The following is a 24,857-nucleotide window of genomic DNA, read 5'->3' on the forward strand; positions in this document are numbered from 1 at the left end:
GTGTTCTTATAATTATCTCAATGCTTGATAATTTATCTCTTGGATTAAATCTGGAATTTAGTGTGCTAAGGGAAGCTTTTTTTGTTTTAAAGATGGAGGCAGAGCATGTTTGTTTTTAGAGACTTATATAGGCCCAAAATATCCAGTTTACGGTACTAATGAAAACAGAGTTGACCTGGCTGAGCCTGGAAAATGGCCTAGTGTGGAAAGAAAAATCAGGGTAGAGCCAACAGACAGATAACCTAGGACAGTAATAAGGAATCATAAGTGCGGTGAGGGTACAGATGTGAAGGATGGGGGAAACCAGAAGGGAATTACAGAGAGATGAGACTGTCAGGGCAGAGGCCCATGGCTTTGACAACTGCATGATGGTAAAGCCAGAAAGAGTGAGATAAGATGCAGTCAAGAGAGTAAGGCTGACACAGGAAAGAGACATTCAGTGACTGCCCATGGCATCAGTAAATTCAGGAAGAGACAGGGTAGTGTGGAGCACCTTTGTGCACAATACATGCTGATTTAGAGACAGAGTATTGAATTGAAGGAGATAAAACCAGAAGTAGGAGCCCAAGGGCTGGACTAGAGTTTATGATAAAAAATCCAAATGCTTTGAACCCTAAAAAACCCCGTGGGGATCCACTTCTGATAGAAAAAGTGTAGAGAGTAAAAGTGCCAACATCATAACAAACCATCACAGTTATATGAGTCGGCATAAGGCATAGCAGCAGCATAGCAAGACAGACTAGATACTGCTTCCCCTGACATAGTCAACCAAGGCTTTGTTAATTTGAGCTAAGCAAAGGTTTATTTGCACAGCATGATACATGGCCTACACTGATCCCAACTGAGGATACAGGAAGATTATTAGGGTTGAAATCAAAACGGTTTACTAAAGAGATAATATAAGAGGAAAAACTTTAAATGGTAATTTATAACATAGCAATAGCATGGAAGAGGAAACAGTCAAAAAACAATCCAGAAAGTTGGAAAGATCATCATATATACATATGTTTGTATTTACATACACTTATATGTATACTTGTATATATGTGATCTTCTTGAATTTTCAATAAGTATTGATTTTATAAATTAAAAAAATATTGAAAGAATGTTTAAATGTTTGATCATACCTAGGCTTGAATTTTAAAAGTCAACCCAACACTCAATTCTACTCACATATTTCATTGATTCATATTAATTCAACAACTAATTAAAGGTCTGGCAAATAATAGGCTGTAAATAAGTCTGTTAAGTAAAATAATGAGCCTGACATAGATGCTTATTATATATTTTTAGTGAATGATTTCAATGGCTACTGCCAGGATTATGTTGGGCCATGTAGACACAGAGATAGAAGTGTGACAGTCTCTTCCCTAGAGATGCTCTGGCATTCATAAATAATAATTCATAATTAAGTCTTAAGTCCAATTAAAATCCAAAGGAAAAGTAATTAACTTCACCTGGTAGAGGTCAAGATAATCATCATAAAGGAAGTGAACTATGATGTAAGTTTTGAAGGATGAGTTGGAATGTTCTAAGCAGAGAATAAGGATAAGAGTTTTTTAAGTGAAAGGGATCAGCATAAGCAAAGACATGGACAGTGAGAGAAAACAGTGTCTTTGAAACATGGCACAAAATCTTGTGCTTATCTCATTCGTCTCTTTCTTTGGACAAGGGGAGGCATGAGGTCATGTAGGATCTATCTCCTCCTCTTATCATGGAGCGTCTCCCTCCTTTGTCAACCTGAATGTTCAGGGTTTTAATAGTAAAGGAACTATTACCTTACCTTACATTGTCTCTAGGAAATTATTTTATAGATTGATGTCCAGTAGGCATAAAAATGTGAATGTAGAGTTCTGAATCGATATCAAGAATGGGGAAAAGATTTGGAAGTCAGCAAATAGATAACAGATAAAGCCATGTGAAGAAATAAGAATATCAAGGAAAGCAAGCAATGTAGGAAAACACAGACCAAGGGTAGAATTCCTGCCATCACCAACATTTAAAAGGCCGGGAAGGCAAAATAGTCAGCATTTTAAAACTATGGAGAAAATATAGTCCTAAAAACTAAAAGAACTTCTATATGAAAATTACAAATACTGTGAAACATAACAGAGAGGTAGCTCGGGACGATGACTTAGAGAAGATATACCTATGTGGCATCTAGAAGGTTGTGGGTAACAATAACAGAGTCAATTCTGTGAAGTGACAGATGCACCTTGAGTTGAAGAGTAAAAGTTGAGGAAGTGAGATGGCAAGTACAGACTGCATGTCAAGACATTTATAAAAATTACAAAACAAACCAAAATTTTATTTTGGAATGGAGAACTCTAAAACATTTTTGTATGCTGGAAGGAAAGAGAATAGAAAGAAAAGGAATGGATATGTGGTGGACTAAAGTAATAAAGAAGGAAAGAGACATGATCAAAGGCATAGGCAGAATAAATAATCTTAGAAAAAAGTGAGGCCTTCATCTGAGAAAGGGGGAAAGATAGCATCAGATATTTAAATTTGGAAGTGGAAAAGAGGGGGAAGTTATGGACTTTTACTTCATGGCTTCCATTTGCTTTTTTAAATACAGAGATAGTTCAAAAAATGAGAGTTAAGAACTATGAAGGCAGATTTGGAAACTTAACATGAAAAAAAAAGTAGCATCTTGTGTACACTTACTATATTCCAGTCCCAGAGCAGCTGCTTTCCCATATATGATGTCAGTAAATCCATGCAACTCTGGCAAGCTAGGTATTAAAATAGAGACTTAAGTTTATAGATGAGGAAAGTGAAGCTCAAAGTGGTTAAGTATTAATTCCAGGTTACACAGCTAGTGAGTAGCAGAATCCCGTTTGATATGTCATCTGTCCAGTCCCAAAGCCTGTATTCTTTCCACTACATTAAACTACTCCCATCTAACCTCCAGAAATAGTAGTGACATGGACAATGCCAAGAGTTAATTGAGGACTAAAAAAGATCAACTGCATGTATATTGGCACATCTGAATAACAGTGAAGACATCCTACAATTGTCTCTGATATTCAGCAGTTTCGGAACAACAGTGGAGAACGTAAAAGGTTCGAATGAACCCAGATTAGTAAATTATAAAGGTGGATATACAAAGAACAAAGTAGTCTGTGGTAGTGTTTTATGAATATCACTGCAGTGAGGTCTCTACTATGTCAAGATAAAAGTAAAATCTGAAGAAGTTTGAAGGATTGACAGAAGAAGATGTCTACTGACAGCTGAAGTTCAAGTTGAGAGAAAGAATGGAAGAGCAGTGGAAGGTGTAGATTCATGCAGAAGATGTCTGCATAGACACAATTACTACCATCATTAAATTCCTTATATGGCATTTCATAGTTGTACAAAATATGTTAATATAGTATGTCATTTTGGAAAACAGCATAATGGAAAGAACTTGGCCTTGGACCATGAAGCCCATGTTTTCCACATACTACCTAACCTTAAGAAGTCACTTCTTACTTTCCTCATTTGCTAAATTAGAACATTAATTCTTCCTTTGTGAGAAGTTATGAGCATTGAAATAAATGAACAAAAACATCTGGCCCATGGTGTGTACTCAAGACATAATAGCTATGTTTATTAAGATTCTCATAATTGGAATAATTTGATTCTTACCATAAGACTGTGAGGTAGACAATATTATTTCATTTGTATATAATTTTAAATTTAGCAGATGCCTTCTTATCTCATTTTGCAAACAAGAAAATGGGGGATTGGAGAGAAAAACAAATTTCCTGAGGAGGTTGAGCTAGGATGAAACTACAGCTTTTTAATTTTGCTCCAGAATTTCATTCTAGAAAAAAAACTAAATCTACATATTGATCAATCAGTTTAGACTACAAAGTTTGTCAAATGGTTCAAATATGAGAATATGGATGGACACATAAAACTACATTTAACATTTTTCATCTTAGAAGGAAAGTCCCTACTGGAGAAAAGAGAAAGATGGACAAAGAATCTTTTTTATTTACTCCAAATACAAAATAGAAGAGATATTTAGGAAGAGAGTTAGGAAAACTGGGGGCATATGTGCACTTCAGTGGCACAGAAGATGCAGTTAGTGTAGGAAATGCTGAAGAGAGAATAGTGAGGTCAGTAAAGAAAGTACGGCATGGTGGCCAAAGCGTTAAGTGCCCTGCCAAATGATGTATTTCCCAACAGTAGGATAACAAAAAGGCTCCTTTCTCTTTGAGGCTCTTATATTACCTCTTTCTTCACTTTCTTGTAGGAAATGATGTTAATAAACAGCACATTAAGAGTACTGCTTTCCTATCAATCTCCTCCACTTTTCTTTCTTATCTTCCTCTGGCCAGCTGTTTCATCTATGCAAACACCAAAATATAGTTGCCAGGAAGATATATCCATAACAATGTAGAATTTGGAAGGTTAACACAATCACTGAGCAAAATTAGAGTTTACTTACATTTAAAAAATGTTTTAATTTCCATTTGGAAAGTAAAAACCTGACAAAATTCAGCTTGCCAGCCTGGAATAAGCAAGCCATTTTAATCAAGCCAATATTTTAATTAGGCCACCAAATTTAACTCAATGTACATCTGTTCTATATCATGTCCATGAATTAGCAATATAGCATGTAACTGAATTTATAACTAATTTAACTTGACTACACTAGTAAGATTCAAGTTAGTGAGGAGTCAGTGTATTACTTAATCACCTAATGTCACCCAAATGTCTTAGTTAAAATATTCTTAAAAACAATTCTTAAAAACAGGCTAGCATTTTTTCTTCTTAGACTCATTAAGTTTTAATAAATGTGAAATATACCTTTAGAGTTACAGAATGTTGACATCTAAAGGTATAATTTTTCAAAATTTCTCCAGATAATTTTAAGAGAATATTTAAAAACTGAATCTATTTGATATCATTTCCAGCCTAAACCAGGCTAATGTAGCCACTACAAAAATTCCACCATTATTCAATAGCCATCATATAAGGGAAAGAAATCAACCAGTTGCCACAATATTATAAATATGAAAAGTGATGAACTATGATAATAAATTTTTTGCATGAGATGTGAAAGTCCAGGTGTAGAAAGTCTCTGCTTTTTCTTTGTAATTGACTTATTGTGGACACTGTCAATATATTGTTAATGCGTCTTATATAGAGAATTATGTTACAATTATATCTCAAAGCTCAAAGATGAAAAAGTTAATAAAATATCTACTTTTTATTATATACTGACTTTATTCCTGAGATAATTTTTATATATGCTTTTTATTTTAAATTTTAAAATATTTCATAATTTGTATTCATATTTTATTAAATTTATATACATATATAAATTTAATTTTCAGTACTGACTATGTAGACAATATTATTGAAATCTTTGTAACATATTTAGTTAAATTACAGAGACAAAATGAAAACCCAGGTATTTCTGAATTCTAAAAGCTTATGCCATTAATTTCTACTTACTTCCATACTAATGAGAACTATATAATACACCTTTTTTTTCCTGAATTTACCTTGACTGTCAAGAAGTTCAATATCATAATCAGGAAATGTTGGTTTTATTCTCCCTCCTTGTTTCTCTTTTCTCATCATCTCCTTATATATGTAACTCAATTGTTCTCTTCTGCAATTTTCCCTCAATTTTAGTTTGACCCTTGCATTAAATTTTCTATCTGTTTTAAACGGCAAAAGAAAGGAGTATAATAGGAATTATCTTTCCCTGATTATTTTCTCTATGCTGTGAATACGGAACTGGATATTTTACATTTTCTCCTTCATAAAATCCCCAAACAAACCCATTTGGCAAATGTCAAACTGCTCTTAGATGGCATCTGAAGACTTCAACTCAAGAGTAACTCAAAAATCCTAAGCTTCAACAAGCTTATGAAAAAAAAATAAAAATAAAAAAAATAAAAAAAATAAAAATAAAAAAAAAAAACAAGCTTATGAAAAGGGGTTCAACTCCCTTAATCATCGAAAAAATGAAAATTAAAACCAGAATGTGAAACCGCTACATACACATCAGAATGGCTAGAAAAAGATTGGCAATACCAAGTATTGTCTGTGGAGTGTGGAGTAACTGGAAAACTTATACACTGCTGGTGGGCATAAAATTAGTGCAATAACTGGAAAACAGTTTGACTGTATTTACTACAGATGGACATATGCATCTTCTGTGACCAGCAATTCCTTTACTAGAATATACTAAGCAAAACCATATGCATATTTTTACCAGAAGACATGGACAAGAATGCCCATAGCAGCATAGTAACAGCACAATAGCTATGAACAACCTAAATGATCAGAAAAAGGAGAATCAATTAATAAACTGAAGTATATCCATATAAACAAATACAATAGAGCAATGAGAACACATGAACTACAACTACACACAACATAGATGGATCTCAGTATAATTATTGAGCAAAGTAAGCTAAACACACAAAAAATTTATGACGTATTATTCCACTTATATAAAATTCTAGATGAGGCAAAACTGACCTATGTTGATAGAAATCAGAATAGTATTTATTCATAGAGGGATAGTGACTGGAAAGGGAACCAACACAGATTCTGGAGTGCTAGTTTAAATTACATGATCTGGACGCTGGTTGCATAGATGTGTTCAATATTAGAAAATTAATCACAAGTACATTTTTTCAGCTCTATTCTTTCTGCATTTTATAAGTTAACAAAAAAGTGGACTTAAAGAATGTCTCTGCTCTTTTTTTTTTTTTTAATTTCAGCTCCTCATGGGGGTACATAAGTTCAGGTTATATACATTGTCCATGTCCCGCCCCTCCCCCTGAGTCAGACCCTCAGGCGTGTCCATTCTCCAGACAGTGTGCCTGGCACTCACCATGTAGTCATACCTCCATCCCCTCCCCCCACCCCCCACCTCCCCGAGTCAGCACCCTCAAGCATGACCATTCCCCAGACGGTGCGCAACGCACTCATCATGTAGGCATACACCCAACCCCCCCACCCCCCGTCTCGGTCTGATATCCAATTGGTATCCTTCCCTGATGTGCATTTAGGTGATGATCAGCGAAATCAATTATCTGGTGAGTACATGTGATGCTTGTTTTTCCATTCTTTGGATACTTCACTTAATATAATGGGTTCCAACTCTCTCCAGGAGAACCAAAGAGATGTCGTATCACCGTTATTTCTTATAGCTGAGTAATACTCCATGGTATACATATACCACAGTTTACTAATCCATTCGTGGATAAAGCTGAGGTCCCCAAGTCCCCGGGGCAATGGACCGGTAGGGGTCCATGGCCTGTTAGGGACCCGGCTGCAGAGCTCCCCCCACCCTCCCTGTCCCCATCCATGGAAACATTGTGTTTCTTCCAGGAAACTTAGGAAATGGTGGGGTGCACAGCAGGAGGTGAGCAGTGAGCAGCAGGCAGCGGGCCTGCGTATCTCTAAAGCCTTTAAAGCCACTCCCTGATCTCCGCAAGCCACCCACCCAATCCCGGGAAAAAATTGTCTTCATGAAACCAGTCCCTGGTGCCAAAAAGGTTGGGGACTGCTGCTCTACAGACTAGAAAAGTAAAAACAAATAAATGTCTTTTATCATGTTACCATGAACCTCTTTGAAGAGTTGGTATTATGGAATCTACATAATTTAAAAAGTTAGGAGGGACTTGTAAATTCCATTTTATGAACACTTTAACCAAATAAGGATTATAAAAAGCAAAATATATGAAATTTAATTAAAACCTTTATTATGACAAAGTACAGAACTTTCTTAATTTAGACTTGTTAGAATCTTAGAGTTTTATATCAAGATATGAATGAGACAAACCCATCCCTCATTCACTGTTTCAATCATTCATTCCATGGCTATTGACTACTAGATTCTAAGCACTTAAAGGTTTTAAGGAAGTTCATAATTCCAGTGCTTGAGTCACAAATGCAAATGCCTGTTAGGGCCAGGTGGAGATGGGGAACTGGCATAGAGGCTGGGTATTGGTGTGCATAGTGTGAGTGATGGGGATTGTGCAATATTGTTAACCACATGCCCCCATGTGGAAAGTGGGGCAGCAACTACTTAGCACCAACTGATTCTTTTCATTACGGGTCCAATGGAAATCACAATTTACTATGTGAAACCAACCAGTTTTTAAATGTACTCTCTTTAAAAGAAAACAAACAAGAAACACTGTCTGTGACAAACAAAGCACATCTGTGAGCTGAATTGGGCATATGGCTGCCAGTTTCCAACATCTGATCAAACTGAAGAGACATGAATGCTTGCTGGGCAACAGCCATGAGCAGCCCATTTGCCCTTTAGGTGCCCAACCACTCAAAACCCCACGCTCATTCTCCTGCTGGTTTGTTGTGACCTCAGGATTAACAGTTTAAAAATAAATCACTTAGTTAAATGCATTATGGTTCATTCTTACTATGAAATACTAGGCAGCCATTTGAATGAGTCAGAATTATGTCCTAACATATACAACACACACACATGTGCACACGTGCACAGACACACATGAATGTCTATAAAATATTTTGAGTAAAAATCAACAAAATCAGAATTGGGTGTACCATGGAAGAGGTGGGCAAAATTTGGCACTGGAGTACTTTTCCGTGCATTTGTATTTGTTTAAGTGGGAAAAAAAAACCTTCATAGCAGAGCTCACTGCTCCCTGTGGATTAAACCTGCTAGCTCTTTAATTGGGTACAGTTCTGGTTCAACATAAGCCTCTCCCAGCCCCTCATTCCTCAGGGGCCAACAGGAAAGCTGCTCAGAACACAAGCATCACCCTGTTTCATTGTGGGCCTTCTCTTTGCTCACAGGCACATGGCTGGAGAGTGAGGTTTCTTATTAAGTGCCTCACCCAGAGAGAGGGTGCAAAGAAGTGAGCAGTAAGGATGTTTGTCAAGCAGTCTGCCTTTCCAATAGCTTTAATATAATCATTCTCAGACAAAAACTAGCACAAGAAATCCTATTTTCCTTCCTACCAGAAAATTGTTTAACCAGCTTTCACTAATAAGATTGACAGGACAGAAAGGCTGGAAGAAACACTCCCTCTATTCTGAGACACTTTAAATAACCATGGGGATTTTAAAAATCACAAAAATAATGGACTGTGAGCTCCTAGAGAAAGTGTCATGCTCACCTTTTAATGCCCCAGAGATCACAACACTGCTTTTCTTTTCTTTTTTTTTTTTTTTGTCAGCTGCACTGAAAAATATCTTTTGATTTCAAGTAAAGAAAGTAGAAGAAACAATGTAGAAAACGACTAATATTCCAATAGACAAAATGAATAATTTAAAGTATTGGTTATGTAAGTCTTTTAATGCTAATTTATCAATAATAAATATTGGTGCAATGTCATATGAGATTTAAAACAGCCTTCTCTTTGTACTCAAAATTTGCATTTTCTTTTTCTAAAGAACGATTGATATATTATCTTTATTTGATAGCTACTATGTTAGTGTACATCATTTCCTCTTTCACATTCAACTTTGAAAATCACCTTCAATACATAAAATATACCCATTCCCCCATATAAGAGGAAAAAAAGAAGTACTATTGTCAGTTAATCTCCATTTTTATTGCCCTGAATATCCATTACCTTTTCAATCAAAAACACACACATGCACAGACACACAGCACTTAGTCTGAAGAATGAAAAACTCATAGACTGAGACTAAAACAAAATATAATCTTGATTTTATAGGGCGATAATCATTACCTTCTAATACTTACTTGACATGAGAATATTAAAAAATTACCATAATTTTTAAATCAATAACCATTTCTATATATTATTTTCACATAAATGGAACAGGGACTTACAGACCAGAGTCACCCTTCACAACATGTGACTAATAAGATTTACAAAAATATCTTAGTACAAATTTTAATCTGGACATTTTTGTAAACTAAAGGCTAGCTGAATATGTAAAAATTATCTGAAAGTATAAATGTTGCTAAAAACGATGCACATTTTGATATATTTATTCTTTTCGAATAGCTAAGGCCTAGTCTATATTTTTATAAATTATTTTTAAATTATCACCTTGAACATTTTTCACCTACTATTAAGATAATTTCAGCTTAAACAAACAGAAATAGAGATGTAAAAGAAACTCCTTAAAAGAAAAAATTTGAAAATCTTAAGGATTTTGTGGGTTTAGAACCTAGGTGGACCAAGAATTGATATTAAAGAAAATAGTTTAATATTAAAGAAAATGAAGATATGCATTTTTTGTGAAAGCACAAAGACTATTAAATGTGTGGCTATATTGATCTTAGATGTGTAAGACAAAATACTAATGTCAGCCATGTAATGCTAATGGGTAACTTTCTAAACCTCAAAAAACTGTTGCAAGTTTTGTTGACTTATCCCAATGAATTTTTCACTATGTACTATAAACAGAAACAAAAATATATCATCTGTTGAGAAACAAACATTAATTAAATACCTCTAAGGAAAACATACCGTTTTTTGAAAAATCCATGTGTTCGTAACATATATGTTTCAATCTATTTTGAATACTTAAGTATTATTGCCTAGAAAAGTATTTTCATTATTTACTGAAAATAAGGAATTCAAGCTTTAAAGGACCCATGGGGTAATATGTAAAACATATGACTCTAAAAGGCAAGAATACTGTTATGTATAAATAGTAGTCTCTTCCTTTCACATTACAAAACATTTAACTAGAGAATACAAACAACTATAAAAATACATCATTTCTAGTCTATGAAGTTCAAATGTGGATTACCTTGGTAAGAACATTATTTGGGTATAGTTTCTAACATTTTAAAAGAGATTTGTGCTCTCTTAGAGGTATATTTATAACCCTTCTGATTTAGAAGCCAATAATATCCAAACTTAAATAGATGAGCTGCTACTTTTTGCACTAGAGAAAACTTGTATCAACACCATATAATGAAATTCATAGAGTGCATTATTGATTATCTTTGCTGCAAAATACATTTGTATGACTAGTTTAGTCTGCATACTTAAACATTGAGATAAATATGTTTTAAATAAAAATACACTGAGAAAATATGGCAGTAGTCTATATTCAAATGCTTATGCCCTCAAAGACAATCACATTTTCCAATGTTTGGGCCGAAAAATTCTGGAAATGGTCCACATAATCAACCCTTAATCTTTATGGTTCTTGCAAGGAGTATTGAAATTTTCTTTTAAGAGGATAGCCACAGACAAAGTTTAGAAAAGAATGACTTTCTCACCCTTCATTCTGTACCTTTGTCTTGCCTCCCCAGAAACATCCTCTAAAAAACACCTGTGTTAATACAACCTTACCTTCATATGTAAGAGATGTAAAGAATAGTACGGTGGGCAGAATGCTAGTGACATCCAAGAATCTCACCCCCCGTCCTGTATAGTCCCCTTCCCTTGGATGTAGGTGGGACCTGTGTGTATGGCACTCCCGAAATTATAGTACTTCATATGGCAAAGGTGATGGGATAGTCATTTGTATGACTAAGTTATATTGTATGAATCCCTCTTAGTAAATTGAATAGAAAGATTTTCCTACTGGCTTTGAAAAAGTATGCTGCCTTGTTATGATAGGGCCACCTGGCAAGGAATTGCACATGGCCACTAGGAGCTGACAGCAGCCCTTGGCCAATAGCCATCAAGAAAATGGAGACATCCGTTTTACGCCTGCAAGGAAAAGAATTCTGCCAACAACCACATGAACTTGGAATATGGCCCTGAGCTCCAGAAAGATCACAGCCCGGGCAACACCTTGATTTCAGCTTTGGGACACCTTGAGCAATAGAGCCAACTGCTTAGTGCCTAGACTCCTGCTCCACAGAAACTGTGAGATAATAATTGTCTGTTATTTTAAGCAGTTACAATTTTGGTACATTGTCATACAACATAGAAAACTAATGCAAACAGTGACATGCTAACATCTTTGTGCTAAAGTCATTATGTTTTAAGAAAAACTTAGGTTAAGTAATGAAAACAATTTTAATTTTGCAAGAGTTCAAAGTTTTTGCCAGTTCTCCAAAAATATCTATTTTATACCTGACTCTTTGTTTTTTATTGTCTGAACCTGTATATTCAATAAGTAATTCCATTTCCTTTGAGATGAGAGTAAAATCAGATGTAGTCATAAACTTGTAGTAGTTTGTATAGCATTTTACTATTTAAAATGTATTTAAAATGAGAGAATAGAAGCACAGGCAGATACTTTTTTTTTTTTCCATAAAATCCACCCATAGAAGCAGGGATCAAGTAGGAATGCAAAATCAAAAGCCCATTGACAACATCTATAGCAAAACTGGCTGTCAAGACTTGTCCATGAATCCCCAAATATGAGCATGCATATATGAACTACTGATAGGTGTAAACCACACACAGCATTAACATTTTGCAGGAGGAAGCAGAGGGAAGCAGCCTGGCTTTATCAAACCTGAGAAGAAGAGAAACCTGAAATTTCCAACGAGTGCTCATGGATGGTGAAGCACCACTTTAGAATAGCAGCTGGAACTGGGAGGAATTTTTACTGATTCAATTTTTGGGTGACCGCAAGGGATCTGTAGGAAGGGTGAAGCCCTATGAGCCCTCAAAATTAACCAGCCCATGTCACTTCCGAGAAGAAACTGCTGGAAGTAGAATACAAATTGTTCAAGACAGGCATAAAGAGAGTCAAGGAAAAAGCAATATCCAGCCCGATAAAAGAGGAGGGAGTCATAGAAAAAAAATGAGGCCATATTTTTGAACCTTTCACAACACAAAACAGAATGGTGAGATCCAGAACATGAAGATAGATGTCTATTCTGACTCATACTCCTCTCCTAGAAGTTCAGAAGAACTAATTTTATTTAAGAATGACTAATAGAAAAAGATTCCAGTTGAATCTAGTATAATGTTAACATAAGAAAATGAACAGAAAAACATTGCCACAATGAAAGCTCATCACAAAGAAATGTCACAAAACATAAGAAAATTGAGCATAACTAAGTATTTTAATAGAGGCTAAAATAAATTGAGAGAATGATAGAAGAATAAAAGAAGAACATAAACCAAAGTTAGAGAAACCCAAAGACGACATGACAGAACTCAGAAAAGACTTTAAAATAAGAAGAAAAAAATATTTTGAAAAGAAGAGTAAATTGGAAGGTACATAAGAGACCAAAAAAAAAAAAAAGGAAATTCAAATAAAAAACAGAAGAGTTTATGTTTTATGAGAATAAGAGGTAAAAATAAAAACAAATATTAGAGAAATGATTTGAGCTGTGTGCTGGTTGTACAGGGGTATTCTATTTGTGAAAATGATATAGCAATACATGCTGTGTATTTCTTGTATTTATACTATAGTTTAGTAAAAATTTAAAAATGAGACAAAAGTGATTGAAGAGAAAGTTGACTTCAATACTTCATGGTAGAAGACCATGATACGCATCCATGTTCTAGTGAATGCCTTTAAAGACTTTCTAGGTCCAATGGACACTTTGTGAGACTTCTAACACTGGTGATCACTCCTTCATTCTGTGCTAGCTCACTCTCTTGTTTTCCTCCTAACCGTCCCAGCCATGCCTTATTAATCTTCTTTGTGGTTTTTCTTCCTCTGCAAGCTTCTCAAATGTTGGTGTTCCTGGGATCCACCTTAGCTATTTTCTCTCTTTCCTCATATTCTCCTAGACAATGATATCATGCCTGAAGACTTCGGCTTCCACACATATATATGGTTAATTGCCAAATCTACATTTCTACTTTCGGTCTCTCTACTGAAAAATAGTCCTTTATCTCTAACTGTTCAGGAGGTGTATCTCTGTTGAATATCTAGTAGTTCCCCTCCCTGGCAAACTTACTCCCTAGCTAGCCCTCTTGATCTCCAAGAAGGTAAGCAGTCTTATTCTCATATTTCATAAATAAGTTTAGTTTTCTCTATCTGCTACCCTAAGAAAAATCTTCTTTCAACACTCCTATAGTTTTTATACCCTTTCCTATATTTTTTCCTTAACTATTCTATTTCTTGATTAAATAGACAATATCACTGCCTTTACTTTGTCACTGTTCAAAGTGACCGATTACTCATTCCTTTACCAAAACTGCCTCCTGTGTAGCATTGATGATGTTGACTATCATTTTAAAACATTTTTTTCCCTTTTACAAGTGTAACTCTGAATTTGCTCTAACCTGCTTTGTCCTATATCAAATTGTCTGTTCATTCTCTGTTTATATTAGTACTCCCTAGACATCCTACTGGCACCTAAATAATGGCATTTTCCAAATTATTTTGGTAAAATGAGAGGGAGAGAAGGAAGGGAAGTGAGAGAAGGAATAAGACAGACGGGGTGGGTAGGGGGGTACTCCTTCAGAGGAGACCATCACTCTCTCCCCAACCCTCCTAAGCCCGTTCAATAGTCCAACCAATTCTGATAATACCATTGCCCAGCTCCAGGCTCAATCTTTCAAATAACTTTAAATGGAAATGAAAAAGTTAAAACTACGAAATAGTGAGCATTTATTAAGTTCTCACAAAAACCTGTTCTGTTTCCATAGCTCACTCTTGCTGTTAAGGACTTTGCATTTCTTCCCAATCAGCAAGAAATAAAATTGGAATTGTCTTTTAATTCCCTTTTATCTTCAACATCTGAGAAATGCTAAGTTATATAAACTGTCCTGCTGAGCAGCTTCTCACTTCAGTTCCACACTTCCTTTTCTTTGCTGTTTCAACAACAGTGTCAAATACCTTCATGCTCTCTCATAGAGACTCTTGTAATAGCCTACTTGAATTTCTTTCTGTCTTTCATCTCTCCCTGCTTGAATCAATCCTAAATATTACTAATGTCTTGCCAATCAAATACTCTGCTCAAACCTCCTTCGTGGTCTCCATGTTGTCTTTAGAAATAACACAGAATGCAATGTCTAGTATTAAAATCCTCTACCAATTTGTCCCAGCTTTATCTCCTGCTGTTCTCCAACCAACTACACAAATGTCTGCAAATCTATCCTATATATGTCTGCCTCTGAGCTTTTTAATCAAGATACTCTCCTTGCCTATAATGATTTATAACTTTCATTCCCTCATGTAAAATTGCCTCAAGACTTCAAATGGTGTTTTAGGAATAAATCCCTTATTGCTCTTGTTATCATGGTCATAAGTTCCTCTTATGACATAAGATATAATATGTCATATTTGATATTTAGACAATTGTGTAAGATACTATTTTCAATCATATTCAGCTACTTTGAAATAATATTCAATCATTTTCAAAGATTCTAACATGACAAATATTTCAATCATGTTTAATACTTAGATAATTATGTGAGACAAAAATATTCAGTATTGTGCATATGAAGCTGAATTACATAAAGTTCCAATTCTGCCAATGATAATGCATCTTGTATTGTACTAACTCTTGCACAGACAATAATGATAACTAAGTTAATTATATATACATATATATTTTATGTGCTCCATCTTAATGTAGAATTTTGCTTTTCAATCTATATAAAAAGTAACAGATTCTGACATCAGAATACTTTTTCATATGCTTCAGGGTAAAATTGTGATGTAAAGTGCTTCAAAATGTATGCGAAATGGAGATGCAGGGTGAAAAAAAGAGAGAATTCACCTAGTTTGTAAAAACAGGTCCTATACCTGATCTTTGAGTTTGCTTGGTAGTAAACATTGTAAGTGTGGCAGTATTCAGTTGGGATTTGTTTTCACATATTCCATCACCTAGTGGCACAGGCTTAAGGGAAGAGATGTATAGCTCTCACTAAGCAATATTCATCTTAAGTCAGTTTGAAATCTTCCCTCCTTCTGCACTCCCTACCACACCTGGCTGGAAGAAAGTAACTACAAAATCAAAAAGTCTTTGCATATCCTTAGTGAAATACTATACATAGTATTGTATTTATATAAATGATATGTACATATGTATACATTCACATACATATATATTTCAGTTTGGTGGTTAAATTATTACTCTAATACAATACAGAACACAGTTTGATATTAAGAAATGTTTTTTAAGTGGGCAAATTAAGCAAATAAAATTGTTCAGTGAATGAGTACATAGAGAATTAATCGGTTCACAGATTTTATAGCCAAAAAGTATTTTAAAGGCCCAGAGAGTTCATTTCTCTGTCTTAAGCAAACTGAATTAGTACATCACAAAGGCTTTTTATCTTTCTTGAGAAGAAATGCCACAGTCTGTCTTTTAAAACATAGTTGTTTTAAGCATTACTTTTATATCGATAGCAATGAATGAAATGATCTTACCTCCAAATGATATCCAACTCTGATGAAGGCACAAATTGGGTCAAAAGCTCCAGTACCACAGGTCAAAAGGTGTGTCCTATTATAGTGATGCAGAACCCGAATGTAATTTGCACATTCACTCTAAAGCAGGAAAAAAGAGAAGAAATTGATTAGTATAATAAAGATATTGAATCCTTTTTTGATTTTTGTTTTTCCTAACCCTAGAAATCTCATGTTTTACCATAAATCTCCCTTGGGTGGAGGAAGCAATGAGGACAGATGAAAAGAAGGCACACTGGGGAAGAAGAAACTGGGTGGCCAAAGCACATTTTAGCTAGCAGTGATATGTGAATTACATTTTATAATAGAATGTATCATTTTTTTTAAATATTCTAGCTCACAATTGAGGAATAAAAAAAGCACCATTCAGAAATTTGTCAAGTATAAAGATTTGCATAGCAATATGTTCCACTAAGTAATCAAGTTATTCCCAATGCTGTTATTTTTTAAGTACAGTATAAACAATGAATTAGCATAAATTCAGAAAACCAAAAATTAAAAAAAGCTTCATTATTCATAAGAAAACATGTGCAGACTTTATATCATTACAGAATTTTGACACTTGGGAAAATAAGTCCTATATCCTCAGACTCACAAATTTATGTAAAGCACTTTCAGAGAGAATTTTCAAGTAAGTACATAGGAAGTTAACCAATAAAAATATTATAAGACTACTATTGAATATAAGATTACTATTATTGTAAGAAAGTAACAATAGTCCTGCATCAGCAAACTTTTTATGTAAAGGACCAGAGTGTGTAAATATATTTAGTTTGATGGCCTGTCTGGTCTGTTACAACTACTCACCTCTGTAGCTATAGCATGAAAGCTGCCATATGTAACACAAAAATGATTTTGTGTGATTGTGTTCCAATAAAACTTTTTTTTACTAGGAGCTCTAGTTTGCCAAAACTAGTATTCAACTGGAAGCTTCTTGAGGACAGAATCTTTGTGTTCCCAGTTAATCAAACACAGTACCTCACACATACTACATGCTTAATAAAGTTCTAATACATTAGTCACTAGGTGAGTTTTATTAGCAGTATGCTGAATGAAAACAAAATGTTTGCAATTGTTTCCAAACCAACTTGACTAAATTAATTCTAGCAAATGCCCTCTTAGCGAATTAGGTGTTGCTATTTATTAATGATTAAAAGTAAATTACTAAAGAAATACTAAACTCTTTTAATATTAAATATTACTTTGCAATCAATACATGCAATAATCAGTAAATTAGTATCTCCAAACTTTTACTTTTTGCTAAATCTTACTTTTTTTTTTCCTCTTTTTGATGGCTCACCTCAAGTCTTGGCCCTTCAGAGGCTGGTCACAGTAAACGTAATGTTTTATAAGAAGAGATTATGGCTTCAACTCTTTAAAGTCTGTCATACAACAATATTAGGAGGAAATGGCCAGCCAAATCACTTCAATATAAGTGATTCAGAGAAGAGCATGCTCTGGGCAAGAACAAGGTCTGTAATACTGAACGGATTATCCAGGGCACACAGATATATTTATTTCTTCCATTTCCCACTCACATAACATTTTATTCTGTTGGTGACCTATATAGCTGATAGAATCTGATCATTCAGGCATAGTAAAAATACCTGTTCTCGAATTGCTATAAGCAACTGCTTTTCCTCTCTTGACACACTGTCACATCTTGGAATGAGCCAATTAGACCACATTTTGGCTCAGTTGAGCTTAGATTGACATGGCCTAAGATTATGTTCAATTAGTCAGCATCACGTTATGGGCTAAGGCAGCAAGAATGTATTGACTCACTTTTTGGCTGTAACCCAGTTGCTACAGAGAATGAGGAGTTGGTATAATGTGGGTTAGTCTTTTATATATGTTATTTTTTTCCTTACTAAAAAAAAAGATAAGTTCACTTTCAAAGGCAGATATGCAGGTCTTCCTCTATGCGTATTGTGTCATCAGATCAGCCAACTACTCCTATCACTGTGGAAGTCCTATCACTGATGTTGTCATATGTTAAGGATTGTGTCGGGCTGCTCCTGATTCACTCACACACTGCAATGGAGTGTGGAGGAATGGAGAAATGGAAAATTGCTTCTTTAAGTACAAGAGACCATAAAAACATTTTGGAATAGGTAAAACACATTTATTTCCTCTCTCAAACTTTTTGTTCTCTTTCCTTCTGTTTCTTCATTTATTTCTAATTTGCTAATCAAAGTGAGGTAAAATCCCACAAAGAATGTGCTTAACTTTTCCTGGAATTAAAAATAAAAAAAACTTACGCACAATTATTTTTCTCCCAAACACATAGGAAATAAGCATTAGTATAAGGAATTTATAAACCCAAATTGATTAAAATATGGTATTTAATAAAAAAATGAAAACCAAGATCTGGATGTCACTTTGGCTTCCTTTAACTCTACATTGAAATTAATTTTATATAATTGTATGTATATACATTTTTTTCTACATGAACCAAATTGCATATATGCTTGTTTAAAAGCAAATAAAAGTTTAATGATTCAGTCCTTTGTGGTTGACCAGGGATATAATTGATGTTTTGTTTAATTTACAATGAATAATACTTACTGCATCTTTTCCTTTCATTATGCATTCTTCTATTTTTAGAGCTGTACTAGGCCAGTGTATCTGAAATAAAAGATAATGTCCTATTATAGCAATTGCATATAAAAGTAAACCACAGTGGAAAACCATTTCATTTTCTTCTACAATTCAATACATTTCCATTTTGTTCTATTTTCTAAGATGAGACTTTATCATCTTCACATAATTATCTGCATAATTAAAAAACTTATCTCTGAACTTTTACTTTTTGCTAAGTCTTATTTTTTTTGTTTTCATCTTTTTGACGTTTCACTTCAAGTCTTGGCCCTGTAGAGGTCGGTCACATCTTTACCAGCCCTTCCTCATATTGAAGCTGACTGCCCCTCCAATCCAGGCACCTCCTTGAGTTTCCTTTGCATTTTTACCACTTAGCACAGAACCTGGTGTGTGGTGGGCTCTCAGTAATGTTGGCTGCATGTAAGGATTAAAGAATAAATGACTTTTTAAATAGTGATTTATAATGTATCACCCAGTAATATACCACACTACATCTTTCATTATTTTTTAAAATATTTTTTTAACTCTACCAGTTTCCAACTGGATTTCAGAAAGTTTTCATTATATTTTAAGTTTGCTGATTTTTCCTCGAAGAAAGAGAATATATCAAATGTTTCTTTTTCATCTCCAGTAGTACCTAGCACTTTGCTGAGAACACAGACAGAAATCAACAAATACTTATTATGAATTGGCTTCACATATTTCTAACTGTGAAATTTATTTCTGAAAGAAATTATGTTATCGTTTTCTTTTCTCTGACTTCCTTTGTTTCTCTTTTTCCTTAAACTATAGAATTGATCATATTATGTGTCAGGCTTGTGCTGAGAACTTTATTTTTTCTTTTTACTTTTAAGTGCAGTGGTTTCAGTTCGTTATACTACTCGATTCATTATCACCATCAGTCTTAAAAAGTCCCTCTGTTATTTTAATCAAGTATTTATTTCCTTACCCCCCATTCTATTTCCATCCCCCCATTCTATTTCCATTCCCCCAGGAGGCAAATTTATATCCTGTTATTAGGAACTTTGTTTTTATATATTCTTACAAAGTGTGTACTAAGGCTTTTTGTGTATATTTCTAATTTAATGTACTATTCTATCCTAATATAAATATACTATTCTAATATAAATAGTATAGAATTATATCTCATCTCTTTCTTATCTTTTTAACTAAGAACTGGATTTGTAAAATCCCTCCATAGTCCTATGTACACATATAGTCTGCTCTCTCTAAGTGCTCTGTAATGCTCAGGATACGGATCCCCTACATTTTCTTATCTGCTATCCCAGTTAGGATACCCAGATTGCCTCCGAGTCTCTACCACATCGAACATTGTTACCTCTCCTCTCTGCACATGCTCTTTTGGGATCTGTGTAAGAATATCATATATATATAACCAAGAGCAGAGTTACTGGGTCTTAGGGTAAGTATATTAAATATGTAAGTGTAGTGTCAGATTGCTCTCCAGAATGGTAGCTTGTCTATGCCAGCACTCCTATATCCTCATATCCTCACTTGGCATTATCAAGTTTTCTAATTTTTGGGCTGAGCACTTTAAATACAGTATATAATTTAATCCTGCCACAACTTTATCAAAAAGCTGATATTATCCAGAGAACTTCTTTTTAAAAATGCATATTTCTCTGTGCAAACCCACCAAGCAATAGATCTATGGGTGGAAACCAAGGAATGTAATCCATTTGAGTAACTGTAGCAACAGGTAAGCGCCCTAATGTTCTCTTTGCTTCAAGAACTTAAGTCTCCTAGTTACTATAGTTTATTCCCAAATCTGCTGGATCAATCACCCTCCCCCATCAAACTGAAAAACCCAGTCAGCCTTTTCTTAGGTCAGAATTCCATGGGAGCACCATCTCATGCTAACATATCAATTTCATGGGCTCTGCTGGTCAGATGATGATGGATTTTATCTTTGAGGGACATTGGTTCTTCTCACCTAAATACCCTATAGTTTTTGCTCTGTTGCCTCCATTGAAGCCAGGCTACCTCAGAATTTTTTTTATTCCCTTCCTTTTTGTGGAAAATCACTTTCTTTTGTCAAGTTAACATTTTGATGAAGGAGTAGAAATTTCCAGCCAAGGAGCATGGGCCTTTTTAAGATATTATAAATCTTTTTACAAATAGCCTCTCCCTCCTCAGAATGTTTGAGTCCACAAGGGCTGTACCTGAATCCTTATCAACCAAGCCCCTTGAGGGGCCAGTCAGTATTTATTATTGTTAGACTCTATTGCTAGGCCTATGCCAGTAAGCCAGGCTCTTTTCCTGTCTATGACAATTTGTTCCCTTAAGGTCTCTATTATCTCGTGTCTCCCCTCCCTCTACCCATCACCATTCCATCCATTCCATTTGTCAGCCTGGAAAGACATTCTGGTTATTGAATAAAATATTAAATGTTGCTGACTGAAGGTATTTTTTTATTTAGTAAGCAAACTGTAATTATTTTTAAATTAGTGGCCAACATTCAAACACGAGACATTTCACCTAAAAATCCAGATTTCTATTTTCTCTAGAAAAATATGAAGAAAAGCAACATTGGGGTACATTCCTGTGTAGCAACATTTCTCTAGAGTTGAAAGTTTGAAATCTTCTTTCAATGGGAATAGGTAGTCTCTGATTTTCTTCAGATTGTTCTTTTAACTGACTGGCCCTCACAGCCATTTAAGTTTTTGAAATCTGATATTTATGTTTGAATCCCAAATATATTAAGCTTTTTGTCTAGCTGTGTCCCATAAAATATCAGGTAAGACATTTGTATCCTGAAGTGAAAGAGGCTTGTCCTTTAACTTATACAATATATAGCCAAATCCAGTCTCTGACACATGAATAATATTGAGAATTTATAAAAGTGGTGACAATAGCATTTACTTATGATGATCATTATATGACAGAATTTATCATCACAGGAATAAGCACTCTCTGGTTTAAATTACAGGTATAAAATATTGCTTTCATGTTCTTATTGGTGCAATGAGTCTCAAGAGTTTCTTACTAACAATATTCAGCATCAATTGTTCTTTAGTTTTCATAGTCCAGCATGTAAACTTTTAAATGAAAACACATGATTTTGTTGTTATTGTTAATGTTGCAACACAAGAAAAAAGATAAACAAAAGCAACTAAAAAGCCAAAAGCACATACATAAAATCTTAGAATAGATGTTTATTTTAGCAATGAATTCATCGGCTGATCATCTATTATTCAAGAAAGATATTACATAAATATCTCAATGCCAGGTTAGGTTGCAGCTTTGCATGAGGCAGAGGAGAGTCACTAACACCACTGTAGGATAGGGATTCTAGAAGTGAAGCTGAAGAGTTTATGAAATTTACTTCATCTATTATTTTGGAAAAACAATCTTGCACTGAGGGATATATTTTACCAGATGGTTTCTAATACCCATTTTAACTTGAGATACAATTTGGTTTAGGAATTACGATTATACTGTGGATGCACAAATTATTCAAATGGATATGTTTGATCATGTGCATGTATATATAGACTGTATATACATATGTACATGTATATACACATTTAACAAAATACAAATTCATTTCAGGATAATCTATCATTGGAAAGATTTTCATGACTAATTCCCTTATCAATATGAATAAGTTAGAGAACACCTCATCCATAATTCAGAATAATGTACTATATTCATAACATATTTAAGAGATGCAAAAATCTTCTTCTTTTTAGAATATTAGAATCTCCTCTTATTCATTGTTCCTTATTGGATAAAGTGATGGCTTCTTTAAACAGTAATTCCATAGTACATTATCCTATTCCCCTAAATCGTGGCTGCATAATCATTATTCCCAGGATTATTTAAACACACTGTTTGGGGGGCATTTTTACACATCTTTTAATAGGCTTTGTTCTAGAATATCTTTTCAAATATGTTGGAAACATAGAGATAGAATTTCCCTCCAGGGCAAAATGAAAGATTTGTTTCCTGACCAGAATAATAAAGATCATGTCTCCCCTGGGCAAAGGTTGGACAAGTTTGCTAATAGCCCCCATAAGTTTGGGTGCTTCCTAAGCTTGGGGTTCCTCACATGTATCACATATCCACTGAGTGTGTAGTGTCTACCTCACCTGCTACGAATCACCCCCTGCAGGACTTGGGGGTGAAGGGGCAAGGACACGATGGAAACATGAAGCTCTTGCTGCCTACTGTACCATGAGTAATAGAGTCTTTTGTCTTTGACCCAAGGATCTAATGTTTTCTGACAGCATCTATAAAACTGTGACAGGCTAACCTGTCTTGAAAGCGAGATAAAATCTCAGGCTCTTCACAGTTTTTGACACAAACAAAAGATAATATGTGATGGTGAAGACAATAAATGGCTTTTCTAGGATTGTCAGAATATGCATTGTTCCTAGCAGCAAAACTAAAATGGCAATTGCTCTAAGAATGACAAAACTATTCTTTCAGGCACATTTTACAAAGCATTTTGCAACAAAACCTTTTCTGATAGCTTTCCAACAGATAGTATTTCTCTTTCCTTTGATCTCCTACAATGTTCTTATTTTTTCTACTTCGACTACAATGATTTGTGTACTTAATTGTAGCTCTCTTATTAGACTATACATTACAGAGGACAAGGCAGTGACTTATTCCTGTTTCTCCACTAATGCCTACCTGGTACAATGCCTTAAAACAGTCTCTGCTTATTCAATGTCTGTTGATTGGCTTGTTATCAATTCAATATAACTTTATCACATTTTTAGTAAAGTCAATCCACTAAAGGAGCTTACACTAAAGTTTGAGACATCAGATTCATTGACATGAAAATGCTGTAACAAGTGTCAAACGAATGGAACAAGTAAAAGTTTCTAGTTTAATAAAGAAGGAAATACAGGCCTGGCACAGTAGTGGCTCACGCCTGTAATCCTAGCACTCTGGGAGGCCACGGCAGGAGGATCACTCAAGGTCAGGAGTTTGAGACCAGCCTGAGCAAGAGCGAGACCCCGTCTCTACTAAAAAAATAGAAAGCAATTAGCTGGACAACTAAAAATACATAGAAAAAATTAGCCAGGCATGGTGGCACATGCCTCTAGTCCCAGCTTCTCGGGAGGCTGAGGCAGAAGGATTGCTTGAGCCCAGGAGTTTGAGGTTGCTGTGAGCTAGGCTGACACCATGGCACTTTAGCTCAGGCAACAGAGTGAGACTCTGTCTCAGGAAAAAAAAAAAAAAAAAGAAGGAAATACTTTAGTATGTTAGCAATGATCTAATCTTTGAAAGACTGATAGGATTTCTGAGAACAGATAAAAGGATGTTGAACAGATCAGTCTGGATAGATGGAGAGAGGCAAAAGATTAATTATGAGCACTTACCACAGTGAAGTCCAATACCTGTGAACCCTCCAAAGGAACAACAAAATTATAGATTTACTAAAGCTTTGTTGTTATTTTGTATTGTTTTGTTTTTTAACAAAGTTTAACAGGCTGTGCATCCAAATTGTTAACTCAGGTGATAAAATATGACAAAGAATGACCTCACTGAAAATCGAAAGTTATTTTTTAAAAAGCTGATGGGTTTAAAGCCACCATGTACAAACGTTCTGCCAAGCTAGTAAAGGAAATGATTTTCTTCATTTGTTTTGGCAATCAGGATGCCTTTTGGTTCTGCTCCAGAGTTTAGCAACAACAAAAACCCATAAAATTAAGCTATTTGTTCTGCATAAAACATTTTCAAAGGCGGTTAAACAACAGGGTGTAATGTTATTTCCAAATTCTCTGTACCAAAAAAGGCTCAAAAAGCAAAAGGTTAAGTACACATCATTTCATCGCAATACCCCTACAATATAATTTAATCATTCCACTGCACATTAATAGGCCATTTACTATTCTTACATATCGCAAAGAAGAAAAATAAAATAAAATATAAATTAAATTACAAAGTAATTTTTTCTGGACTCCCTATTGAGTCTCATAATTAAACCAGAATTAAGGATTTAACAGCTT

At 34.6% G+C, this 24,857-nt stretch overlaps 1 protein-coding gene across 3 annotated transcripts in view; it reads right to left on the minus strand.

Annotated features, from left to right (window-relative positions):
• The window catches only part of SEMA3E (semaphorin 3E), a 243,017-nt gene that overhangs the window by 64,316 nt on the left and 153,844 nt on the right, over nucleotides 1-24,857 (minus strand). For all 3 annotated transcript variants that reach the window (XM_045564701.1, XM_045564703.1, XM_045564702.1), the window contains exons 3-4: nucleotides 18,841-18,900; nucleotides 16,234-16,353 (exon numbers count right to left, since the gene is read on the minus strand). In XM_045564701.1, coding sequence (XP_045420657.1) covers nucleotides 16,234-16,353; nucleotides 18,841-18,900 — 180 coding nt within the window. The remainder of the gene's footprint in view (nucleotides 1-16,233; nucleotides 16,354-18,840; nucleotides 18,901-24,857) is intronic.

The sequence above is a fragment of the Lemur catta genome, chromosome 11 (assembly GCF_020740605.2).
Source record: "Lemur catta isolate mLemCat1 chromosome 11, mLemCat1.pri, whole genome shotgun sequence".
Taxonomy (NCBI): domain Eukaryota; kingdom Metazoa; phylum Chordata; class Mammalia; order Primates; family Lemuridae; genus Lemur; species Lemur catta.